General features: G+C 58.0%; 1 protein-coding gene across 1 annotated transcript; it reads right to left on the bottom strand.

Annotated features, from left to right (window-relative positions):
- Positions 1-7,578: 7,578 nt before the first annotated feature.
- LOC117074202 (40S ribosomal protein S15-like) lies at positions 7,579-17,668 on the bottom strand. Its single transcript, XM_033195399.1, has 2 exons — positions 17,614-17,668; positions 7,579-7,927 (listed from the first exon to the last, which is right to left on the bottom strand). Exons 1-2 carry the CDS (start codon positions 17,666-17,668, stop codon positions 7,593-7,595), a joined length of 390 nt encoding a protein of 129 aa, XP_033051290.1. The 3' UTR covers positions 7,579-7,592.
- Between the last annotated feature and the right edge of the window lie 1,737 nt (positions 17,669-19,405).

Below are 19,405 nucleotides of genomic sequence, written 5' to 3'. Positions count from 1 at the left end.
GGTGGTGCACACCTGTCGTCTCAGCTACTCACGAGGCTGAGGCAGGAGAATCCCTTGAACCCAGGAGGCGGACGTTGCAGTGAGCTGAGATCGTGCCTTTGCACTCCAGCCTGGCTCGGCGTGGTGGTGCACGACTGTAGACCCAGCTGCTCGGGACGCTGAGGTGGGAGGATGGCTTGAGCCCGGAAGGTGGAGGCTGCAGGAAGCTATGATCACACCACTGCACTCCAGCTTGGGCAACAAAGCAAGACCCTGCCTCAAATAATAGTAATAATAATCATAAAATAATAACAATTTAGAAGTGGGTCTGGAGTCTACAGGGGAGGGGGTGCAGCTTTGAGGAATGTCTGGGGGTCCCCAAAGCTGCGAACCTCATTCATTAGTTATGTGCATCGTTTTGGGATCAGGCCTTGGGATGAGCATTTTATAGAGCCCGTATCCTTCATAGTCATCCATGGGCCTCAGTTTCCCTCTCTGGGCAGTAGCAACAGCCCACCTAGGGCTGGGAGGGGGCGGCTGGGAGGATGGAGGGAGGAGACAGGGCTTGTGGATGGCTGGCTCCGGGGACGCCGCTGGCCAGCACACACCTGAGCATGGTGGAATTCCCGGGCCTCAGGATCCAGTCCAATGTTGTGAAACCTCCACTGGCAAGCTCTGCCTCTGTGTGACTCAGTTTCCCCACCTGCCCCAGCCCAGGGCAGGGGCTCTGTCATCTCCTAACCTCTTCCCCTTGCAAAAGGCACGTCTGTGAGTTCTGGGGTCCCAGGGACCTTCACGTCAGGCACGCCCCGATTGAAGAAACTGAGGCACAGAGAAGCTGGGGGTGACGTGGCAGGTGACCCGGCCCAGGGGACTGAGGTCTTTGCGGCTGGATGATGGTCGCCTGCATGCCACCCGCCGTGACGACAGCGTCTCCGGCACAATTAGCCAAGAGGGAAGGCTCCCAGCTAATTAATTCAGCTGCTCTGGGCCCAGTGACGGGGGCCGCCTCCTAATGAAGCAGCCCAGGCACAAAGAGCCCTGTGTGTGCCCCGCCCCGCCCCTGCCCCGCGCCGGGTGGACGCACGGAGGCACAGAGGGACGGCCAGCCACCATGCTGAGCACTGTGGGGGAGGACCATGCCCCATTCCGCAGAGGACCCCAAGGCTCTGAGAGGGAGGTGACTCCCGCAGCCCACTCACCCCGAGACCCCAAACCTAACACTGCAACGTGACCACAGGGACAGAGAGGACCAGGGACAGAATGAGATCAGGGATCACAGGAGGCAGCCCAGCGCTGACTGTGATGCTGTTACAAAAACACAATAGTGTCCTTCAATTTTTATACAATCGCATGGATTTTAGTGCATTCGGAGACTTGTGCAGCTATCAGCTCTGATTCCAGAACATTCCATCACCCCAAAAGGAAGCCTCGTCCTCATCAGCTGTCACTCCTCATCCCCTCCGCCGGCACCGATGTATCCCCTCCCTCCCTGTCACTGTGGATGGGCCTGTCCTGGACATTTCGTAGAAATGGGTCACACACTGTGTGGCCTTTTGTGTCTGGCGTCTCTCACTGAGCGTGACATCCTCAAGGTGCATCCGTGCTGTGGCCTGGGTCACAGCCTCGCTCCTTTTCACAGCTGAGTCATGTTCCGGTGTGTGGAAGGACCACGCTGTGTTCATCCAATCATCTGTCCAGAGACACTTGGGTACTTTCCACCTTTTAGCTATTACGACAATTTTTTAAAATGCAATTTATTATTATTATTGTTTTTTGAAGAGATGGGGTCTTGCTATATTACCTGGCTGGTCTCGAACTCCTGGACTTAAGCGATCCTCCTGCCCTGGCCTCCCAGAGGGCTGGGGGTGCCAGGCATGGTAGCTCACCCCTGTAATCTCACCATTTTCAGAGATTGTCTCTAAAAAACCAAGAACAAAAACTTGAAAGCCAAAGTTCTTGTGATTACCGAAGTGAGCCACCACGCCCAGCCAAGACACTTTTTTTAGATTTATTTTTTAACTCTGTATTATTTACTAGAGATGGGGTCTCACTCTGTCGTCCAGGCTGGAGTGCAGTGGTGTGATCACGGCTCACTGAAGCCCCTAGTTCCTGGGTTCAAGCGATTTGTCTCCCGCAGCCTCTGAGTAGCCGGCACTACAGGCATATTGTGACAATCTTATTATTTTTTGAGACAAAGTTTCAATGCAAACGGTGACTTTGCTTTCTTGTTTTTGTTTTTGTGTTTTTTTGAGAAGGAGTCTTGCTCTGTGACCCAGGCTGGAATACAGTGTCATGAACCTGGCTCACTGCAACCTCCGCCTCCCAGGTTCAAGCAATTCTCCTGCCTCAGATTCCCGAGTAGCTGGGATTACAGGTGTGTGCCAACTCTCCCGGCTAATTTTTGTATTTTTAGATACAAAAAATGGAGTTTCACCATGTTGGCCAGGCTGGCCTCGAACTCCTGACCTGAAGTAATCCACCTGCCTCGGCCTCCGAAAGTGCTGAAAACACAGACGTGAGCCACTGCGCCCAGCCTAAAAGGTGACTTTGGGTAAATACACAAAGATTGGCTGAGCTCCTGTCTCTGGGCCTTTGCACACCCTGTCTGCTGCCCGCCCCCCCCACGGCCCCGATGAACCGCTCTTGCAGACTGCAGCTGGGCTCCCCCACTCAGCCCCGTCCAACTCAGCTGAGATGTCACCTGAGTCCCCGGCCAGGAGGCTGTGGTGCCCTTTGTGACTCTTTCCTTGCCTGACTCCTCCCCAGGCTGCAGCCCCTAACGGCAGGGGCTGGGTCTGTCCTGGTCATCACCGGGACCAGTGCTGGGCCCGGAGCAGGGACTCTCCTGGGACTGTGTCATTGGTCACACTCAGACATGTGTGCGCACACACATGCATAGCCCTGCGCTTGCACCTGCATGCCTGTGCACCCCTGTGTCACCAGACACATGGGTTTTGGGCCCGAGTCTCTCAGGAATTGACCTCTGCTCCCTCGCCAGACCCTGGTCAGACCCCGTCTCTGTCCCAGTGGCCGCATCAACGTGTCGAGTGGCCACTTACTCCAGGGTCTGTGCTGGGATGTTCCCGCCGGGTGTGGGCGCTCCTTGGGGAAGCCGGTGACCCCCGGGCCCCGACCCCAGCCCCAGTGAGACCCCAACACCAGCCCCTGCCAGCCCCGGACAGCCATTGGTACGCTGGTCCCGCGCAGAGCTTTTTCCGCCCGGAGGATCCTGAGGGAAGTCATCTCCCTCCTGCTGGCTGTTACTGCCGCCTCGGTGCCCGCCGCGGGCAGGGGGTGGGGGGAGGCTGCTGGGGGAAAGGAGGTCTGAGGCGCCCAAAACCCTGAGTGCAGCTTGGGGTGGAACCGTGCCCCTCCACTGATGGCCCAGGGCAGGATTGTGCCTCCCCCCAGACCTTGGCCATCTCAGTTTGGAGGAGGCACAGCCCCCAGCCCTCGCCACTGAGTCTCAGTGTCCCTGTCTACACCTGTGTTTGAGGAGAAAGCCCCTTTGTCCCCACCCTCTGGTCCAAATAGCCCTAATGGAGGGGGACTCACTTTTTTTTTTTTTTTAGAAATAGTGTCTCATTCTTCACCCTCAAGACTGAACGGAGGCTGGACATAGTGGCTCCTGCCTGTAATCCCAGCACTTTTGGAGACTGAGGCAGGTGGATTGCTGGAGGCCAGGGGTTTTAAGACCAGCCTGGGCAACACGGTGAGATCCCCCCCCATCTTGGTAAAATAAAAATTAAAAAATTAGCCAGCATGTTGGTGCGCACCTGTGGTCCCAGCTACTCAGGAGGCCCAGGTGGGAAGATCCTTTGAGCCCAGGAGGTCGAGACTGCAGTGTGCCATGATCATGCCACTGCATTCCAGCCAGGGTGACAGCCAGACCCTATCTAAAAAAAAAAGAAAGAAAGAGGCCGGGCGCGGTGGCTCAAGCCTGTAATCCCAGCACTTTGGGAGGCCGAGACGGGCGGATCATGAGGTCAGGAGATCGAGACCATCCTGGCTAACACGGTGAAACCCCGTCTCCACTAAAAAAAAAAAAAAAAATACAAAAAACTAGCCAGGCGAGGTGGCAGGCGCCTGTAGTCCCAGCTACTCGGGAGGCTGAGGCAGGAGAATGGGGTAAACCCGGGAGGCGGAGCTTGCAGTGAGCTGAGATCTGGCCACTGCACTCCAGCCTGGGCGACAGAGCGAGACTCCATCTCAAAAAAAAAAAAAAAAAAAAAGAAAGAAAGATAAAAGACTGAACAGCTCACACCAGTAATCCCAGCACTTTGGGAGGCCAAGGCTGGCAGATCACCTGAGGTCAGGAGTTCGAGACCATCTTGGCCAACATGGTGAAACCTTGTCTCTACTAAAAATACAAAAAGTAGCCGGGCGTGATAGCAAACACCTGTAATCCCAGCTACTCGGGAGGCTGAAACACAAAGAATGACCTTGCAGGGGTCCAACAGCCACATGGCAGGAATAAGAGGCTCCAAAAAAGAAAATAAAGGCCGGGTATGGTGGCTCACACTTGTAATCCCAGCACTTTGGGAGGCCGAGGCGGGCGGATCACGAGGTCAGGAGATCGAGACCACGGTGAAACCCCGTCTGTACTAAAAATACAAACAATTAGCCAGGCACGGTGGCGGGCGCCTGTAGTCCCAGCTACTCAGGAGGCTGAGGCAGGAGAATGGCGTGAACCCGGGAGGCAGAGCTTGCAGTGAGCCCAGGTCAAGATCGTGCCACTGCACTCCAGCCTGGGCGACAGAGCGAGACTCTGTCTCAAAAAAATAAATAAATAAAATAGAATAAATAAAAAAAAGAAGAAAAAATGAAGAAGCCCCCAACACCACCACCCTCAGAGGCCGCAGCACTCTGTCCTCTGGCCCCCAACCCAGCCCTGACACCTGCTTCTTCCCCAGGGCTCCTCTCGCTCACGCGCGCTCCCTCTTTGCCCTGGCTGGCACACCCTTCCCGAGTCTCCTCTGGGCTCTCCCCACCTCTTTTTTTTTTTTTTTGAGATGGAGTTTCGCTCTTGTTGCCCAGGTTGGAGTGCAATGGCACAATCCCAGCTCACTGCAAACTCTGCCTCCTGGGTTTACACCATTCTCCTGCCTCAGCCTCCCGAGTAGCTGGGGCTACAGGCGCCGCCACCATGCCCTGCTAATGTTTTGTATTTTTAGTAGAGACGGGTTTCACCGTGTTAGCCAGGATGGTCTGGATCTCCTGACCTCAGGTGATCCGCCCGCCTCGGCCTCCCAAAGTGCTGGGATTACAGGCTTGAGCGTTTTGTATTTTTAGTAGAGACGGGTTTCACCGTGTTAGCCAGGATGGTCTCGATCTCCTGACCTCAGGTGATCCGCCCGCCTCGGCCTCCCAAAGTGCTGGGATTACAGGCGTGAGCCACCGCGTCTGCCTCTCCCTGCCTCTTTACAGGGCCTTCCTCCAGCCTTGCCTTCTCAGAGAGGCCTCCCGACTCCTTGACATCAGGTTGCACCCACACTTTTCTCCTTGCTTTTTCTTTTCTTTTCAGCGTTTATGTATGTATGTATGTTATGTATGTATGTAAGTATTTTGAGACAGAGTCTCGCTCTGTTGCCCAGGCTGGAGTGCAGTGGTGCGATCTCGGCTCACTGCAAACTCTGCACCCCCCAGGTAGAAGCAATTCTTGAGTCTCAGCCTCCCGAGTACCTGGGATTACAGATGCCCGCCACCATGCCTGGCTAGTTTTTGTATTTTTAGTAGAGACGAGGTTTCACCATGTTGGCCAAGCTGGTCTCGAACTCCTGACCTCAAGGGATCTGCCCGCCTTGGCCTCCCAAAGTGCTGGAATTATTGGTGTGAGCCACCGCGCCTGGTCTTTCAGCATTTATCTATCACCCCAGGCACACCCTGTCTTTATTTTCCTCATTTATGTGTCAGCTCCCTGAGGGCCGGGATTTTTGTCTCAGTCCTTCCTGATCCCCAATGTCCAGAGCATGCCTGGCACACAGTAGTTGCTCAATAAATGCTTTTGATTGAATGAATGAATCAATGTTATATGTATATATGCATGTAGAAACTACATGATCAGAAAAGGGAAAATTCCATAAAAATTGCATCTGGCACGTCAATGTCAACATCCCCAGTGAGCACTTAGTGAACACCTACGGTCATCTGTGGCTTCAGGGTCAGGATGGTGGGGCTGTCCCAGCGGCCTCCGGGCCCCAGGTCTGGGGGATTTCTGGGAGGAGGCCGTGGTGTGGGGGACTGTGTTCCAGGCTGCAGGTGGCCAGGATGCAGACAAAAGCAAGTTCCCAGCTCAGGGGACCCTACAGATCTGGACATCATCACTGAGATGATGCGCAAGCTGGAAATTAAGTGGCTGCAGGCAGGCTGGCGTGGCTGGTGGAGAGGCACCCCAGAGGAGGTGGTGTACCCCTGGCATTCTCAGTCTCCCCTCTGGAGCTGCTGGACTGGAGGTAATCACCACGTCATAGCAATATCCATGACGGTCATTAGAGCTGGGGCTGGGGTGCAGCAGGAGGGAAGGGGCAGCCGCGAACTTGGTGCACGGGCTGGGCAGGAGGCATTGTAACCCTCCTGGACCCTGCTGCCCTGACAGCTGCTCCCTGGGAGACGCCAGCCGAGCCTGGGGAGGGAGAGCCACGGTCAGGGTGGGGTCCGGTAGGGAGCTGAATTGGGGAACAGGAAAGGGAAACCAGGTGGTAGGACCAGCCTAGGCAAACTCTCAGAAGCTGGGCTTGTGGGCGATTCAGGCATTTGTGCACCCAGCCTTTATTGAGGGTGGGGTGGGGGGTGGTCAGGGGCCTAAGTTGGGGGCATCCTCGAGGTTGGGCCAAGGAGGTGGGCAGGATAGCCACAGGAGGCTTTGGGGTGGGACTGGAGGCTGGGAATGAGGGGTGGACTCTGGGTTTGGGGGTGCTGCAGAGCCTGAGGTTGCCTGGGAGGCGTCCAGGAGCTCTGGGCCTTGTTTTTTTTTGGAGACATGTGTGCCTTTATTTTTTTACTTTCTTTTATTATTATTATTATTATTTATTTTTTTGAGACGGAATCTCGCTCCGTCGCCCAGGCTGGAGTGTAGTGGCCGGATCTCGGCTCACTGCAAGCTCCGCCTCCCGGGTTCACGCCATTCTCCTGCCTCAGCCTCCCCAGTAGCTGGGACTACAGGCGCCGCCACCTCGCCCGGCTAGTTTTTTGTATTTTTTTTTTAATAGAGACGGGGTTTCACCGTGTTAGCGAGGATGGTCTCAATCTCCTGACCTCGTGATCCGCCCGTCTCGGCCTCCCAAGTGCTGGGATTACAGGCTTGAGCCACCGCGCCCGGCCTATTTTTTTTTTTTTTTTTGAGACGTAGTTCCGCTCCTCTTGCCCAGGCTGGAGTGCATTGGCGTGATCTCGGCTCACTGCAACCTCCGCCTCCTGGGTTCAAGCGATTCTGCTGCCTCAGCCTCCTGAGTAGTTGGGATTACAGGCATGCGCCACCACACCCGGCTGTTTTTTGTTTTGTTTTGTTTTTGCATTTTTAGTAGAGATGGGGTTTCTTCATGTTGGTCAGGCTGGTCTCGAACTCCCGACCTCAGGTGATCCTCCCGTCTTGGCCTCCCAAAGTGCTGGAATTACAGGCCTGAGCCGCCGCGCCCGGCCATCTCCACCTGGTTGAAGGTCTTTCCGTTGTAGACGCCCACTGTGCTACCCACCATCGCGGGCAGGATAAGCGTGTCCCGCAGGTGCGTCCTCACCCCTTCCGGCTTCTCCATGGGCGGAGCCCCCGTCTTGGCCTTGCGCAGGCGCTTCAGCGGCGAGGGCTGCTTCCGCCGCAGGCCCGGGCTCAGCCACCGCCGGCGCTCACTGTACAGTTGCATCAGCTGTTCGGGAGACGTGTCCAGTAGCTGGTCGAGGTCCACGCCGCGGTAGGTGAAGTTGCGGAAGGTCAGTTTCTTCTGCTCTATCTCTGCTGTCTTGCTGCATCCTCAGAAAATCTCTTCAGGCCCTTCTTTTTGAGATAGGGTCTTTTGCTGTTGCCCAGACTGGAATGCAGTGGTATGATCATGGCTCACTGCAGTCTTGACTTCTTGGGCTCAAGCGATCCTCCTGCCTCAGCCTCCTGAGTAACTAGAAACACAGGTGCACTTGGCCGGGCGCGGTGGCTCAAGCCTGTAATCCCAGCACTTTGGGAGGCCGAGGCGGGCGGATCACGAGGTCAGGAGATCGAGACCATCCTGGCTAACACGGTGAAACCCCATCTCTACTAAAAATACAAAAACGAGCCGGGCGAGGTGGTGGGCGCCTGTAATCCCAGCTACTCAGGAGGCTGAGGCAGGAGAATGGTGTAAACCCGGGAGGCGGAGCTTGCAGTGAGCTGAGATCTGGCCACTGCACTCCAGTCCGGGAGACAGAGCGAGACTCCGTCTCAAAAAAAAAAAAAAAAAAAAAAAACACAGGTGCACACCACCATACCTGGCTACATTTTTATTATTTGTAGAGATGGGGGTCTTGCTCTATTGCCCAGGCTGGTGTCAAACTCCTGGGCCCAAGGGATCCTCTTGCCTTGGCCTCCCAAAATGCTGGGATCACAGGCAAGCTCTGGGCCCAAGCTCTGGGCCTTCCTGCACGGTCGCCTGGTGGAGCAGAAACCACAGCCAGCGGCTCCCTGTCCATTTGTCCGTGCACATTCCGGGGCTCAGACAGTGGCTTCCGAGGCCAGAACTGCAGAGTCCCCTGCTCTGCGCTCCGGGTCTGGAATGTCTCAGACCAGATCCCTCCCTTTAGAGCCTGAGAGAGGGAGAGACCCTGCCCAGGCCTCCCAGGGGCCTGCTCACCCGACAGCCCCTCACTCCCCCACCCTCACTGATCCAGAAATGGAGAGCTTCGGCCCAGGAGCAATCAATGCGCCCTAATGGACATGTGTCGGGGGGGAGGGGCGCTGAGTCGCAGGAGACACCCTTCCCTGTGCAGAGGGGGAAACTGAGGCCGCTCCCAGGCCCCACGGGTCACTGGCGTGAAGCAGCGCGAGCCCTGCCGCATCAGGAGTTGCATCTGGAGCAGCCCGGGGAGAATGAGGGTGGGGACCCTTGGTTCCAGGGGTCATTAAGGACACCCCTTCCGGCTGCGTCTGCCCAGGCTGGTCTCTTCCCCAGCTCCGACCGCCCCGCCAGGGTTTGGGGCTTACACCTCTGCCCTGGGCTCAAGTCCTGGCTCCCACCAGGGGCTGTGGGGCATCCCCTCTGGGTCTGGGGTCCATAGTGCCTGTCTCCAGGCATGAGAGAAGCTTCTAGAGACAATCTGTGAGCATCTTTCAACAGCATCCCCCATCCCTGCCTCTCCCCAGCTCAAGCTCCAAAGACAGCGTGGATGACAGGAGAGAGGAGGGAGGCGTGGGGCGAGTTTATTATCACTCACAGGCTTCCTCCGCCCCGACATGGCCTCCCCCAGGGCTTCTGTGATTTTTTTTGTTTTTTTTCTTTTTGAGGCAGGGTGTTTCTGTTGCCCAGACTGGAGTGCAATGGTGCGATTGTGGCTCGCTGCAGCCTCCACCTCCCAGGCTCAAGCAATCCTCCCACCTCAGCCTCTCGAGTGGCTGGGACCACAGGCATGCGGCTCCATGCTACCTAATTTTTTAAATTGTTGTGGATATGGGGGTCTCATTGTGTTGCCCAGACTGGTCTTGAACTCCTGGCCTCAGGTGATCCTCCCACCTCAGCCTCCTGAGTAGCTGAGACTGCAGGCATGAGGCACCACACGTGGCTAATTTTTGTATGTATGTGTGTATTTATTTATTTATTTTCATAGAGATGGGGTTTCCCCATGTTGCACAGACTGGTTTCCCAACTCCTGAGCTTCAGGGATCCTCCCGCCTTGGCCTCCCAAAGCGCCGGGATTACAGGCATGAGCCACTGCACCCAGTCTGCGGCCCGTTTTGTAGATAAGGAAGACGAGGTCAGAGAAGGGGAGTGCCCAGGCCCTGGGCCCCGCAGCCAGGACCCCATTAGGGTCCAGTGGATGGCGGAGGGGAGGCAGCCTGACCACTCCTGACTCCAGCCAGTCATCGCAGCCTGGCCTCCCACCCCGGCCTCCGGGGAGAGCAGCACAGGTGCCCGGAGAAGCAACGAACGATGTTTATTCCCCACATGAGGAGGAGCTGGGGGCACCCGAGTGGGTGGTCTTGGCGCTGGGCGGTCCTCGTGGCCCCCTAAGCGTCAAAAACCAGAGCTTGTTATGATCTTGTGATGGAGTGGGGGCCAGCCCCTCGCAGGGACGGCTGTCGGCCCTCTCCGCCCGCCCGCCAGGCACTAGAGTTATGGTTTGCAATATCCCACCTCCCTCCCAGCCTGAGCATTAATGACGGTGGCACCCAAGTCCTCGAGCACCTGGGGCTGTTAGCATCGTCCGTCACGCTTGTGGCTGTGGCTCTAGAAGCTCTGTGGCCAGGAGGGGAAACCGAGGCACAGAGAGGTTCACCTCAACCCCTGCGTGAGGGCACAGCAGCAGACATCGGGTAAGCCCAGGTTCTGGTGTGCTCTCCACCACCCACTGTGGATGAGGCCCCTGTTCTCTGAGCCTCAGTTTGCTCATCTGGGAAACAGGCTCCAGTGGCGCAGGGTGGAGTCTCACATTCTGGGGGTTCCTGATGAGCAGAGTCGCCAGCCCCATGGAGGCAGGCCCTGTGTTGCCTGATCCCCGCGCCCGACCGTCCCTGTGATCCCATTGTCCGGCGCAATGCCAGCAAGCCTTCCGTGGATGTTTGTTGAAGGACTGCATGAGTGTGTTGTGCGTGGACTCTGAGTCAAGTGCTCTTTCTTGACTACTGGGCAATACTAGAGGCAAAGGGCTCATTCTCCATCATTCACTCCTCCGGGAAGGCCTGGGGGGCAGGGGTGTTGCTGAGGACGGCCTCTCGAAGGTGAGGGGGGCAGCGGGGGAACTGCAGGAGCCAGCCGTGCTGGCTGGCAGATCTTTAAATTAAAATACATATATACACCAGATAAATAAAGTTGGCCCACATCCTGGTGACAGGCGGAATTAAGTTGCCCAGTTGGGGACCGGGCAGCGAAGGCTAGGGGTGGAAGGGGATGGGGCCGAATCACCAAGGGCAGTAACTCAGCCCCATCCTCTCCCACATTCTACCCATGAATATTCCCGAGACCCTGTCCTGCCGGGTTCCTGGGAGGTGCTGAGGGGGTCAGGGAGTAAAGACCCAAATTCTGAGCCCCAAGTTGGGCACCCAGGATCTGGCTCGGCTTAGAGAGAGACCAGCTGCCCATGGGTGCCCTGGCTGAGTCAGTGTCTCCGTCTGAAGCAGGGAGACCATGGCTCCCTCTCCCAGCACAGAGGCTGCACTTGGCAGTGGGCATGGGGTGGACCTGGTTCAAGTCCCGGCTTGAGGGCTGGGAGGAGCCTCCGTTGGGTCGTGTACCAGGGAGACCCCGTTCTAGCTCACAGGGAGGCCCCCATGTGGCCCGCACAGCTGCAGGGTCCTCCCTGGGCCCTTCCCTTTGACCCAAGCCCAGGGGAGGGGGGCGGAGGGTGCGGGGGGGCAGTTTTCAATTACGCAGAAGCTAATCTCCCAGTGAGGGCCGTTCTGGGGCCCAGTAAATCTATTATGAAAAGCCTCTAAATGTATGTAAAACCGGCCTCCGACAATCCGGGGATTAGGCTGTCGGGAGGGGAAACCGAGGCGCAGGCCGCCTGGAGGATTAGCGCAGTGGGGACCCTGGAGGGTTGGGGGGAGCAGTCCCCGGAGATCCAGGGCAGAGGGAGAGAGGTCCTCTGAAGAAGCCAGCACCCATTTTATAGCTGGGGAAACTGAGGCTGGAGAAAGGCCCCCCCCAGGGGTCCCCTGTCAGTGTCAAGGGCACTTTTGCCAGCCACTGCTTCCTTTGTCACAAACCCAAGGTATTTTCCCACAAGGTGGCCTCGGTGGGTTTGAAGGATGGGGAGCTGGGGACCCCAGGGCTACGATCGTGGGACCCCTGCACCCAGCTTAAGGCTCCGTGGCCCAGCCTGCATCTTCTGCCGGCGTCCCAGACCCTTTGAAGCTGCCCCATCCTTTGGTGCTTTTGAAATGTCTTTTTTTGTTGTTTTTTGAGACAGAGTCTCGCTCTGTCGCCCAGGCTGGAGTACAGTGGCCGGATCTCAGCTCACTGCAAGCTCCGCCTCCCGGGTTCACGCCATTCTCCTGCCTCAGCCTCCCGAGTAGCTGGGACTACAGGCGCCCGCCACCTCGCCCGGCTAGTTTTTTGTATTTTTTAGTAGAGACGGGGTTTCACCATGTTAGCCAGGATGATCTCGATCTCCTGACCTCGTGATCCGCCCGCCTCGGCCTCCCAAAGTGCTGGGATTATAGGCTTGAGCCACCGCATCCAGCCTGAAATGTCTTTTTTAATCACCTACTGTTTGCCAAGCCAGAGGTGACACAGGTAACAGAAGAGGGGATGCCGGTGCCCTGGGAGCTCAGGGCACTCGCTGAAGACAAAGGCGGCCAGAAGAGGCCTTTCCCAAGGACTCCCGCTTCCGCTGGGAGGTGGGGAGGAGGAGGTCACCCTACAGAAGTGTGGTGAGGCCACTCCAGGCCGGAGGGAAGGCCTGGTGGCCAAACGGAGACATGAGCTGAGAAGCCCCGTGGCTGGGCTGCTCCTGAGGGTGGCAGGGAGACCTCAGAGGTTTTGAGCCTAAGTGGCATCCGTGGCGGGACCGTGGACCCCCAAGCCCTTGGGGTCCACACTTGGGAGCACAGCTTCCTCAGTGTGGCCCCACCCTCTTCCAGGCTCACCCAGCCCCTTGAGTAGGGCCTGCTCACCCTCCTGCCCGTGGGGCCCTTGGCCAGCAGTTTCCTCTCCTGGACACTGTCCCCACCTGCTGAAGTCCGTCCAGGAGCCCAGGTGCATGAGGAGGAGGGGGGGCGATGCCCCTTCTCACCCCCACCTAGTGGAGTTCACAGGCAGCTGGCAGCTGGAGAAACTGAGGCATGAGGCTGGTAGCGGTGGCTCACGCCTGTAATCCCAGCACTTTGGGAGGACCAGGCTGGTGGATCGCCTGAGGTCGGGAGTTCGAGACCAGCCTGGCTAATGGTGAAACCCTGTCTCTACTAAAAATACAAAAATTAGCTGGGAGTAGTGGCGCATGCCTGTAATCTCAGGTACTCGGGAGGCTGAGGCAGGAGAATTGCTTGCGTCCAGGAGGCGGAGGTTGCAGTGAGCCGAGATTGTGTCCTGCACTCCAGCCTGGGGGACGAGAGTGAAACTCCGTCTCAAAAAAGAAAAGAAAAAATTGAGGCATGAGCTGACAACCCTTTCTGCAGGCCTCGGGCGGCACCTGATGGGGCCTTCCCGGCGCCCCGGCCTGGCTCGGGTCCAGCCACCAGCTCGTCCCTGCCTCCCAGTTGCTGGGGAATGAAAAGGAGGCGAGTGGTTTCTGTGACTCGTTCAGCCCCAGGCCTCCGAATTCCTCCAAGTCCCAGGCAAGGAGTTGTGCAAAGCTGCAGCAGGGTGGGACCATCCCAGTGAGGGTGACCCTGGCGTCCGGGCCATGGTGGGCTTGCTCTGTGACCTGGGAGGGGGTGTGTGCCTGTCTGTGACTCAGTTTCCTCATCCGTGTCATCAGCAACCACCAGATGCTGTCCCAGCACTGGGTGGGGGCAGAGGGCCTGAGGGGTGTCAGAGAGGGGCTCCAGGTGCCCCTGCCCCCTGCCCGGCCGTCAGTCAGCCTGGCTGGGCCCCCTTCAAGTCGTCACGGCCCAGCAGCGGCCACGGGAGGGATTATTCCGGCCTGTCCAGGGTGGACTGAAGTGGAACCAGGGCTGACGAGCGGAACGTGCCCCCGCAGACCCGGCCCGCCTGCCTTTGTCTGCTGCCAGCCCCCGACCCGCCTGCCGTCACAGACCCCGCCTCCCGTGCCTGAGCCCCATTTCTCTGGGGGCCAGGCTGCCTCCCTCGCGTGGTCCCCGCCTGGCCAAAGCCCTGCAGCTGTTCGGCCCGCTCCATCTGCTGGCTGCCTCAGTTTCCCCATCTGCAGCATGGGCGTGCAGGATCCCTCTCGTTAGCTCATTGGCAGCTGAATGGGGGCTGTGTGGGCAGAGGCGCCTGGCGGGGGCAGAGGCTCTCCCGGGGCTTTCCCAGGGTGCTCGGGGGTCCCTCCGCCCGGTCCCTCCACTGAGCCTTTGTCCAGGAAATTCGAGGTGGCAGGGAGAACGGATCCGCTCTCGGCCTGAATGGAGCCGCGGCAAATGCTGTTGACCCCTGACCCCAGCCTCCTAATCCCGGGGTCGAGGCTCTCACCAGAGAGGGGCCCTGGGAGATGAGCTGGGGCACGACCCCCGCCCCGGGCACCAAGGGGGGCTTCCGGGTCAGAGTCTGAGGGGCTTCAGGAGGACGCGGCTGTCCCGTTGGCCACGTGCCCGGTCATCACCTCTCAGAGGCCAACACGGGAAACTGAGGCGTGGAGGAGCCCTTGTAAGCCCCACAGCTCTGGGGTGGGAGCCAGGCCCGGCCGCCTGCAGGGAGAGACACAGGGCCGGCAGCTGCCCCTCTCTGTCACCAAACAGGAATTCCGGGACGTCTGGCTGGTCCTGGAAGGCGCGGCTAGCTTCTAAACCCCGAGTCTTCAGGAACCCCTCTGGGTACCTGGCCCCTGTGTGTCCCCCCAGGAGCCCCTTGTCTGGAAGAGGGGGAGGGGCTTTTCTGGCCACCCTCTGCCGCTCTAGGTTTACCCAGCGTCTGCAGGAGGAAGAAATGAATGAAGTGAATGGAGGGGTCTTCATGCCTGCCAGCTGCTGCAGTTTAGCCCCCGTGCCTTGTGGCTACTTAGAGGCCTCAGCTAGCAGCATCCACCGCAGATTAAAAGATTCTCCGTCGCAGGCTGGGACGCGCTCACACGCTTGGGCGCCCGTGTGTTCCCCGGTGGCCGTGTCTGTTCCACCCTGCCGAGCTGTTCCCCACGATCAATTTCAATTTGGCCTGGTCTCTGCTTCTGCCGCAAGACCCTCCTTGGGGGCTGGTGGAGGGGAAGGAGTTGCTGGCTTCCGCAGCCCTCCCTCCAGGTCCCTGGGACCGTTGCCTGTGATGAGAGAGCTCCGCTGGCCTGCCTCTTTTCTCCGGACCTCAGTTTCTCTGGGTGTGGAACGAGGGCGCAGGGCAGCGCAGTGTGGAGCCAGCCTGATTTTCATCCAACCTCATGTAGTCACCGAACACCCGCCGTGCGCCTGACCCTGGGCTGAACCCTGGGGCACCGTGGGGTCACGGCAGGTAAACTTGAGTCAGAGGCAGAGGAAGGGGAGGAAGAGCGTTCCTGCAGGGGTGAGGCTGTGTGCAGAGGGGTGGGGGGGGAGGCAGGAGGGAGCATCCAGCCCTGGGGGAAACAGTTAAGGTGAAGCCACAGAGGAGGGTGCACAAGCACAGGCAACAATATTACACGACAGCTAACGTTTCTGTATTTATTTTTTGAGACAGAGTCTCACTCTGTCACTCAGGCTGGAGTGCGGTGAGCTGAGGTGCCATCTCAACTCACTGCAGCGTCAACCTCCATGGCTCAAGTGATCCTCCCATCTCAGCCTCCCATGTAACTGGGACCACAGATGCCACCCACCACGCCAGGCTAATGTGTTTATTTATTTATTTAGAGACAGAATTGCTCTGTCGCCCAGGTTGGAGTGCAGTAGTGCAATCTTGGCTCACTGCAACCTCCACCTCCCGGGTTCAGGTGCTTCTCCTTCCTCAGCCTCCCGAGTAGCTGGGATTACAGGTGCACCCCACCATGCCTGGCTTATTTATTTATTTGTTTATTTATTTATTTTTGAGACAGTCTTGCTCTGTCACTCAGGCTGGAGTGCAGTAATGCGATCTCAGCTCACTGCTGCCTCGGCCTCCCTGGCTCAAGTGAGCCTCCCATCTCAGCCTCCCAAGTAACTAGTACCAGAGGTGTGCACCGCCACACCCGGCTAATTTATTTATTTGTTTATTTATTTAGAGACAGAGTCTTGTTCTGTCGCCTAGGCTGGAGTGCAGTGGTGCAATCTCAGCTCACTGCAACCTCCACTTCCCGAGTTCAAGCGATTCTCCTGCCTCAGCCTCCCAAGGAGCTGGGATTACAGGCACCTGCCACCACGCCCAGCTAATTTTTGTAATTTTAGTAGAGACGGAGTTTCACCATGTTGCCCAGACTGGTCTTGAACTCCTGAGTGCAAGTGATCCACCCTGCCTCAGCCTCCCAAAGTGCTGGGATTACAGGTGTGAGCCACTGCGCCTGGCCAATAGCCAACATTTATTGAGTGCTTACTGTGTACCATATGTCAGCCAGCAGGCTTTCCCTGCCTCCTCTCCCTAGAACCTCCCAAGGATCCTCTAATATCCATTTTACAAATGAGGAGACTGAGGCCACAGACAGAGGCCGCTGGGAGGTGAGGGAAGGAGGCCATGGCCATGCTGGCATTGGCAGCACTGGGGTTTCGGACCCAGCTCGGACCTGTCCGGGTCCTCGGCAGGACTGCGGTGCGCCTGGCTCCATCTTCTGCGCCCTGCATTCCTTCCTTTCAGGCCTCCAGGCTTCCCTCCTTTTCCGGGGTGGCCGTGGAGGAACCTACATGGGCTCCTGGGTGCCGGAGTTCGATCTGAACCTTCCCGTTCATTCTGCGTGACCCTGGGGGCGTGCCTGGCCCTCCCGTGCCTCAGTTTCCCTGGCCGCACCTGCCGGACTGTGCGCCCCCGACCCCCCACAGCCCGGCGCCGTCTCTGGGTGCCCCGCGGCTCCGGGCTCTGGCCGCCGCTAGGTGGAGCGAGGAGGCCGGTGGAGACGGCGGCGCGGGCAGACGCGCTCGGGAGCTGCAGAGGCCGGGGAGCTGGACTGGCGCCCGGGCAGGGCTGCGTGGACACCCGCGGCCCCTCGGCGCTCGGAGCTCCGCCCCGCAGACAGCGTCCCTGGGAGGCCCAGCCGGATGGTCTGCAAGGGGCCCGCTCTGGGCGCAGGAGGGCGGTGTCCGGGGCGCCTGGTTTGGGTCGGTCGGGACCGGGATCCCGGAGCAGGCAGGCTCAGAGGTCTGGGTGGTCAGGGCGGCCTCAGGTGCTGGGGAGCCCCCCTGGCTGGACCTGGGGTCCTAGCTTCATGTTCACCTCCTGGAGCCTCAGGTCTGGGTCTGATGCCCCAACAGGAACCCCAAGCCCTGGCCACCACCCTTCCTCACCTCTGCTGCCCCTCCACTGCCCCGGCCAGTGGTTTCTGCCATAATCCTCTTGGGAGACCCATTTTTCATAGGAGGAAACTGAGGCACAGAGCGTTTTGTCAGTCACAGAACAGCTGGGTCCCTCCTGTGTGATGAGCACCTCTGGGTCCTCCTGTGTGGTGACCACACCCGTGTCCACTTTCTGGGTCATGGGGTGCACAACGTCACCGCTCCAAATACCCTCTCGTGGGTGCTGTGGGTGGTTTCCTTGGCCTTGGGACGGTCCTCTCTACTCAGGCAGGGACACCCGTCCGGGTTCACCCCTTACTGCCGCTACAAGGCAGGGCTGGTGAGGCCGTTTGCACCCTGGGGGCCGTCTGGTGCAGCTGCACCTTCCCACACCACGGCTGAGGAGAGGGTCCTACCCACAGGTGCCCTTGGTGGGTTCAGCTGGCCCCTGCTGCGGGATCCTGGTTGATTTCTGGTACTCCTGGCCTCGCCACTGTCATTCCCGCTGGGCATGATGAACACCTGCTGTGCCATGCTCTCAGGCAGCTCTCCAGGGTCATGGAAACTTCTGTGCCTCAGTTTCCTCCTCTGGAATGTGCAACTCCTTACAGAAATAAGCTAGAAGACCTGGGAGCAAGCAGGCTTGGGTTTCCAGGTCGGGGGGGGGCAGATACAACCCCAAGGCTTTGGGAGGTAAGGAGACACCTGCTGCTCCATCTGGACCCGTGCCCGCGAGCTCTGCTGCTCTGCGCCTGACCCATGACTCTGTCCACTTGGGTTCAAGGCACCAGGAATCAAGAATCCAGCCCTCTGGGCGGGATGCGGACTTGGTGGCACATGCCTGTAATCCTGGCACTTTGGGAGGCCAAGGCGGGTGGATCACCTGAGGTTAGGAGTTTAAGACCAGCCTGGCCAACGTAGTGAAACCCTTCTCTACTGAAAATACAAAAATTAGCCAGGTGTGGTGGCACGGGCCTGTAATCCCAGCTACTCAGGAGGCTGAGGCAAGAGAATTGCTAGAGGTGGAGGTTGCAGTGAACCGAGATATCACGCCCCTGCACTTTAGCCTGGGGATAGAGTGGGAGGGAGGGATCGATCCAGCCCTCTTTCCTCCCCTTCCCGCTCACTCAGACCCAACCTCCCAGTTCTGTCTTTAGAACAAGCTGCTTTTGTCTCTGCCCCAGGGACTTTGCACAGGCTGCTCCATCCCTGCACGTGGCCAGCCCAGCAGCTCCCTCGCTGCCCACCTGTGTCCGGCCATATCCCTCCAATCTTCAGACACCCATTTTTTTCTTTTTCTTTTCTGTTTTATTTTTTTGAGATGGTGGGGGTGGTCTCGCTATGTTGCTCAGGCTGGTCTCCGACTCCCGAGCTCAAGCGATCCTCCCGCCTCGGCCTCCCAAAGTGCTGGGATCCCAGGCGTGAGCCACCTTGCCTGGCCTTGACACCCATTTTTATGTTCAGTTTGACAATATTTGTGACCAGTGAGTCAGAGATGATACAGCAAGGGGAAGAAGACGTGTTCCCTTCCCTCTAGAAAGTCACAGTCACGCACAGAAGACAGAAGGCTTGCAGCACACAGCGACGGAATCAAGGAACCAGCTCTGCAACAGAGTGAGTGGCTCTCAACTTTTCATCACTGAGATATAATTCACAGACCATGAGGTTCACCTGCTTATAGGTGTAATCCATTGACTTTTAACGTATTTGCAGAGTTGTGCAAACGTCACCTCTGTCTAGTTCCAGAATGTTCTCATCAGCCCAGAAGAAACCCCATCCCTATTAGCCGTCGCTCCCCGTCCCCACCCCAGCCCCGGCACCCACGCATCCCCTCCCTGCCTCTGTGGATTGGCCTGTCCTGGACATTCCATAGAAATGGGATCACAGACTGGGTGCAGTGGCTCACACCTGTACTCCCAGCACTTTGGGAGGCCGAGGCGGGTGGATCACCTGAGGTCAGGAGTTTAAGACCAGCCTGGCCAACATGGTGAAACTCTGTCTCTACTATAAATACAAATACATTAGCCGGGCATGGTGGTGGGCGTCTGTAATCCCAGCTACTTAGGAGGCTGAGGCAGGGAGAATTGCTTGAACCTGGGAGGCAGAGGTTTCGGAGAGCCAAGATTGTGCCACTGCAGTCAGCGTGGGCAACAAAGCAAGACTACGTCTCAAGACAAAAAACAAAAAACCTGAAACTCAGATAGTGACCCTCCCCTGCCTCAGTCCTACGATGGCTCCCTTGCCCCAGGATTACGTCACACTCCCGGGCCT

Source organism: Trachypithecus francoisi, unplaced genomic scaffold (assembly GCF_009764315.1).
Source record: "Trachypithecus francoisi isolate TF-2019V2 unplaced genomic scaffold, Tfra_2.0 Lachesis_group5, whole genome shotgun sequence".
In the NCBI taxonomy this organism is placed as follows: domain Eukaryota; kingdom Metazoa; phylum Chordata; class Mammalia; order Primates; family Cercopithecidae; genus Trachypithecus; species Trachypithecus francoisi.
Note: the sequence above shows the minus strand (reverse complement) of the source record. Positions and strands in the feature narration are given on the sequence as shown.